Source organism: Trichechus manatus, unplaced genomic scaffold (genome assembly GCF_000243295.1).
Source record: "Trichechus manatus latirostris isolate Lorelei unplaced genomic scaffold, TriManLat1.0 scaffold00048, whole genome shotgun sequence".
NCBI classification, from domain to species: domain Eukaryota; kingdom Metazoa; phylum Chordata; class Mammalia; order Sirenia; family Trichechidae; genus Trichechus; species Trichechus manatus.
Window position 1 is genome coordinate 3,934,144 of NW_004443984.1, and position 6,000 is coordinate 3,940,143.

The 6,000-nt window shown below is 51.0% G+C and overlaps 2 protein-coding genes across 2 annotated transcripts in view; both read right to left on the bottom strand.

Moving 5' to 3' along the window:
- The window catches only part of SELENON (selenoprotein N), a 55,278-nt gene that overhangs the window by 41,445 nt on the left and 7,833 nt on the right, over positions 1 to 6,000 (bottom strand). The gene's annotated exons all lie outside the window — the stretch shown is intronic.
- Positions 1 to 6,000, bottom strand: part of MAN1C1 (mannosidase alpha class 1C member 1) — a 168,575-nt gene that overhangs the window by 7,711 nt on the left and 154,864 nt on the right. The window contains exon 8 of the mRNA XM_004377098.2: positions 4,238 to 4,353. Within this exon, the coding sequence (XP_004377155.1) occupies positions 4,238 to 4,353 (116 nt within the window). The remainder of the gene's footprint in view (positions 1 to 4,237; positions 4,354 to 6,000) is intronic.

Below are 6,000 nucleotides of genomic sequence, written 5' to 3' on the forward strand. Positions count from 1 at the left end.
CTGCCCCTCATGCCCCTAACCCAGCTGCACTGGCCTCTTTTCATTCATGCATTACCCTGGCCTGGCCGCCCCCTTCTGTCTAATATTTCATGAGTGCCTCCTCAGTGCCAGCTCTGTGCGAGGCACTGGGGATGCAGCTGTACCAAAGACAGGCTGGCCCTGCTCAGGGAGCCACCCCTGAGGATAGAGACGGCAAACTAACTTTCCAGCAAACTAAGCTTGTTAGAACCATACTTTGTGAGCAGCATTTTGAATGAAACAAATTGAGGGGCTGAGATAGAAAAATGGTCTCTGTAAAGGTGACATTCACGTATTTTCTCCCTGCCCCCTTCCCCCCCTTCCTGTCCGCCCTGACTGTGCCTGCCAACTTGCACTCAGCCTCAGGCCTCCTCCGGAATGTCCCTGCCTTGGAGAGGCCGCCCCTGCTCCTCTCTCTTCATCACAGCCTGTTGGTTTTCTGCATGCTGCCCCCTCCGGCTTTGTGTATACATATCTGGGTATATTTCTGTTGATGTCTCTCTCCCAGGACTCTGATGGAAGAAGCCACCATGCCTGGCATAATGAAGGTGCTCAAACAATGTTCGCCCCTTGTCTGTCTTCTCCTTTTCCCTCTTTTGTAAGTCTAGGGCTGGTGGGCTGGCTTCAGGACCCTCACCCAGTGGCAGGTGGGGAAGCTCTGATGATGGGATGTGCCAGGGCACCTGCTCCAAATGGGGTCGGGCACTGGGAGGGTGGCTGGCCGCTCGCCTGGGGTCTACTTTGGGGCCGGCCCTGGCTCCTGGGCAGAGCTGGGTCAAAGGTAGGCACGCAGGTGCACCGAGAGGTGTCAGGGCTAGTCCAGGCGCAGACACCTGGCTCAGAGTTACCAAGTGTCAACGTTTGGGAGAGAACACAGACACTGTGGTGGTGGTGGGGGGGAGGAATCCCAGGATGCCCCTCACTGAAGCAGGAGATTTGCACCTTCCAGATCATCTACCACAGAATTTAGAACCATTTTCATTTGGGATTAATCCCAAACTGAGTAATTATGGCAAAGAGGATATTATAGGCCAGTCTCTCTTTGAGAATAAATTGAGACAAGCAGATGCAAAAGAAAAGAAACAAGGCTTTCTAAAACCCTAAGCAAAACACAAGACAGCACAGGTTGGCAACCAGCTGGTGAGAGGCTTAAATCATAGCAAGAGACAGTGCACAGAGCTAGGTGGGGAGTCAGAGACTCGGGTTTGAATCCCAGCCCTGCAATTTGAGAGCTGGGTGACCCTGGGTAAGTTATTCTACTTTTCTGAAGGCTTATCTTCCTCATCTAAAAAGTGGGGATATTAATTCCTGGGATGGTTCCGAGGATTAAAGGACAGAATAGTCAGACTCTAGCTCAGTGCCTGATAGATGCTCAACAAATGCTCTTTCCTTTTCCTTCTGGGGAGAACCCCCATCTGAGCACGAGACGGGCTGTGAGGTGAACCAGGTTCTTCTGCAATCTGGCAGCTTGTATGTGGAGGCAGGAGCTCTGAATTTGGGGTCAGTCAGAGATGGGTTTGTGTCCTGGCTCTGACACTTGTTGCTGGGTGACCTTGGGCCTTTCTGAGCCTCAATTTCATCATCTATGAGATGGGAATAATAATACCTGCTTTCGCCAAGTTGTGGCAATTAAACATGACCAGGTACTTATAGGAGGCCTGCAGTGACAGAAGCTCTTGCTGTTATTCTCATTGCCTCTCCTCCTGTCACACACAGGCTGTGCCCCGTGGGACCTGTCTACACCCCCACGCCCATCGCAGCTAGACATTTGTCTAACCTGGTGGTTTCCAACCCTGGCTGCACATCAGAATCACTGTGGGAGCTTTGAAAAAGGGTTAATTCTGGTTTAATTGGCCTGGCGTGGGACTCGGGCATAGGGAGTTTTAAAAGCTGGTTCCCAGCCCAGGTGCACATTGGAATCACCTGGGTATATTTGGAATGCTGATACCTGGGCTCTACCCCTGAGGCTCTGATGTAATTGGTCGGAGGTGGGCCTGGGCATTGGGATCTTACGGCTCCCCAGAACAATCTTCAAAGCCCCAAACATGCCAGAGGCCCAGCCTTTACTGGGGTCAGAGAGGCTCCAGACTCTTCCCTGGGGAGATGAAATGCAGGGAGCAAAGCCGAGTTCTACCCTGTTCAGTCAAGTGCTTCCATAAACTCCCAGTTTGCTTAAATAATTCACGGCCATTTCTTTCCTTGAAGCCTCAACTACAGTATGCCCTGAGGGGAGCGAACCAGGCTGTTCGTTAACTTCATGTTTGTTTTGCAAGGGACTGCAGACACTGCCCCTCCTGCCAGTATACCCTGGCCACTGACCGGGCCCTAACCCAGGGGTAGGTGGCCATGGTCTCCTCCAGTTAAAGCCCAGGTGGGGGTGGGGCTTAGACCCAGGCTGATCTGGGACTGCAGTCCCAGTAGCCGCTTCATGACTGAGGTGCTGGTTGCCGGAGAACTGAACAGGGAAAATTCAGCACCCTGCCCACAGTTTAAAGGGTCCATGGCTCTGGAGGCCTGTTTCAATGTCAAGGCAAGCACTACCATTCCTGGCCAGATTCGTGGGATCAGAGGGTAGTTAGAGATCATTCGTCCATCCATCCAGCCAACTGCGTGCATCCGTCCGTCAGTCTGTCTGTGTACATCCATCCATCCATCTCTCCTTCCATCCTTTCAGCATTCATCCATTATTCATTCATAAAATAGTTATGGTACACCTACTATGTGCCAGGCCCTGTTTTAGGAGCAGGGCATACAGGGTGTGCGAGCAGACAAGACTCCTGCTCCTATATAGCTCATATTCTATCTGGGGAGGACAGACAATAAACAAGTAAGTACACGCATATGATAGTTTAAAATACTGATAAAGCTAAGGAAGAGAATAAGCCTGGGGGACACAATGGAGAGTGCCTGGGGAAGGCTACATTTGAGCTGAGAGTTAACTGACACATGGGAACCACCCATTTTAATGGCATTCCAGGTACAGGGGACAGCAAGTGCAAAGTCCCTGAGGTGGGAATGAGGCTGGTGTGTCTGAGGAGGAGCAGTAAGGCCAGTGACTAGAGCCAAAAGAGCAGAGAGGAAAGAGTTGGGAGAGGAAGTCCGAGTGACCTGCAAGTGCCCAGATCATGTAGGACCCGGTGGGTAAAGGAGAGGAGTTTGGATTATTCCAAATGCTAAGGGAAGTCAGTGAAGGGAAGGCCATGCATTTTCAGCTTCTCTGGCTGCGTGTGTAGAATGGACTGGGTGGACGAAGCAGGGGGGAAGCAGGAGTCCAGTTCAGAGGACAAAAAGTGCTAGCTTACATCAAGATGGCAGCAGAGTAGATCCAACCTGCTCAACTTACTTTATAGGGAAACTGAGGCCTGGAGCAGCAAGGTAACCATACGTGTGTCCAGCACAGGGCCTGCCCAGTACCTTTTCCTTGGGGGGCTCAAAGGTATCTGTTGGTGGGAGCCCATAATCTCCCCTTCTGTCTGAGAGTTTCCCCCTCTCTGGAGGGACTTGCTCAGCCTCTTGTCCCTCATCCATCCCACACCCTGTGGATGAAGCCAACGGACAGACCAGCAGTGGTACAGGGCAATGAGGATAGCTTTGGGGCTGGTGTGGGGGATCTGGCTCTAGTGCCAGCTCGGTGCTGTGTGGCCTTGGGCAAGTGCTTTCTCCTCTCTGGGTCTTGGTTTCCATCCAGGGAAAGAGAAGGAGCAGAGCTGGATATTCCACTGAGGGAGGCCCCTCCCAGCAGGGACATGCTAATGATGAGACTCTGGTTCAACAGGAAGATGGCTGAGGGTCTTGCTGCGACAGCCTCCCCTGGATCCGGCTGTGTTCTGGGCTCTGACCCGTTAACTGAACACAGACACTGGAGGGGAGAGTGGATTTTTGGACCATGGTTTCTGAATCACAGTTACTGTCACCTACGATGAGACCGCAGAGACATCACTTCACCTCCCTGAGCTTGAGTTTTGCATCTGTAAACCTAGGATGCCAACACAGCCCTAATTTCAGGGCTGCAGAGAGGAGTCAGGAGACAGGGTGTCAAGCGACTGGCTCAGGTGGGGACTGTCTTGTCATGGTCCTGGCCAGCCTGCCCTGGGGAAGGGTGGGTGAGCCCTGGACCATCTGGCCCCTGCTACCCCCCCAGCACTGCCCCCCAGCATGCTGCCAAGAGAGCCGGTGGCCAATGGCCAACAGCCCACAAAGAACCAAGTTCTTGTCTTACCTCCAAGGCTTCGTAGTACATATTTTTAGCCTCTGTATCTGTCTTGGCTGACATCAACCAGGATTTGATTAAATATTCATAAAAACTGTCCCCAAGTCCGCCAACCGAGACATGGTCTGTGAGGGGAAAGAGGACAAGACAAGAGCATCATCTCCATCTGCTGCCACCGTGGCGGGTGAACAAGGTGGCCCCAGTGTGGTGTTGGGGGGGTGAGGAGAGAGCATTTCAGTCAGCAGCCACCGAAAGCTGTCGGGGGCTGGTAGGAAGACATAGCCCGAGACTCCGAGGACTGTGGACAGCGGCGGAGGAGGAAGCCAGGGCCTTCTGAGTGGATCATCCCATGGAAAGCGCAAGGGCCCATCCAGGGCTATAAATCAGCTCGCTTTAGCAGGCTGCTGGCAGGGCCTCTGGTTATTAACTGTAAATGAGTTGCATTTCTTTAAGTAGATAATCTGGTGGCAGGGAGTTCAGAGATTTTTATTACCCAGTGACAAACACAGTAATAATTAATGCTGGGCATAAAAGGCCACGGAAAGTAGGAACAAGAGCCTTAATTTAGTGGACCAGACCCTCGAGTGCTAAGCCTCTCTGGAAAAACGAAGTTTAAATTTATCAAATTGGGATAAATGGAGTTCAAAGGATCAGGGAGAGAGAAAAATCAGGCTTGAAGATGCACTTTCTCCCCTGGTGGCACCCACCCCTTGTGCCCATGGACCAGCCTGAGTTGCCCATGGGACAGGACCTGTTGAGGTTATGGCTGAATGCGGACCCCTCTCCCGTGAGGGATGCTGTCCCAGGAGAAAGACGGGTTGCCTGAGGAACACTTGACCGCAGACGCAAGATGTGGAACTTATTTCACTCACATGCTTTAAAAATTAACAACAACAACCCTTCTGACCTGGAACGGAAGCCATTCCTGGAGACCACCTTCCAGCCAAACAATAAACAAGCCCATAAAATCAAACAATAACATCCGAGAGGAACGTGCTCCTTAGAACAATCAATTATACGAGATCAAAAGGGTAATATCTGCCCAAAAGCATAGATGAGAAGGCAGGAAGGGGCAGAAAATCAGGACGAAAGGAATCGGGAAAACCAGGGCAGAAATGAGGAGAGTGCTGACACATTGTGGGGAATGAAACCAAGGCCATGAATCACTTTATGTACAAACCATCGAATGGGAATCTAATTTGCTCTGTAAACTTTCACCTAGTGCACAATAGAAAAACAAAAAACAGGAAACATAAAAGTATTTAATAGCTATCACAAAGGACAAACTTCATTTCCATGTTATGATTCACTAAAGCAGAGAGAGGAAGGGAAGTGGGGTGGGCTGAAGGGAGGAGGGGTGGTGGAGTGGGAAGACTGTTGAGAAAGAGGGGGCAGAAAGAGAGGAGAGAGGGAAAGTGTGTCGGGAAGAGAGAAAACATGTCACCAGCCACCTTTTATTGTCTACTGTATTATTTAGAACTTAATCTTCTGCAAGATAAGCACTATCAACCCCATTTCTCAGATAGGAAAACTGAGAGCAAGCCTAAATAGGTTACTCAATGCCACCCAGATGGTGAAAGGTGTAGCCCACACTTTCTGCAGCTTTTACACGGTCAACCAGAGGGTGAAAATGAAGATGGACAGAGAAGGAAAGGACAAGTGTGGAGAGGGACCAAAAGACAGAGGGTAAAGACAGATGGGAACCTGGAAAGGGGGCCAAGAAGAGGTTAACTGCACAGTAAATCAGCCCTCCATCCCCCCTCTAGCCCTAT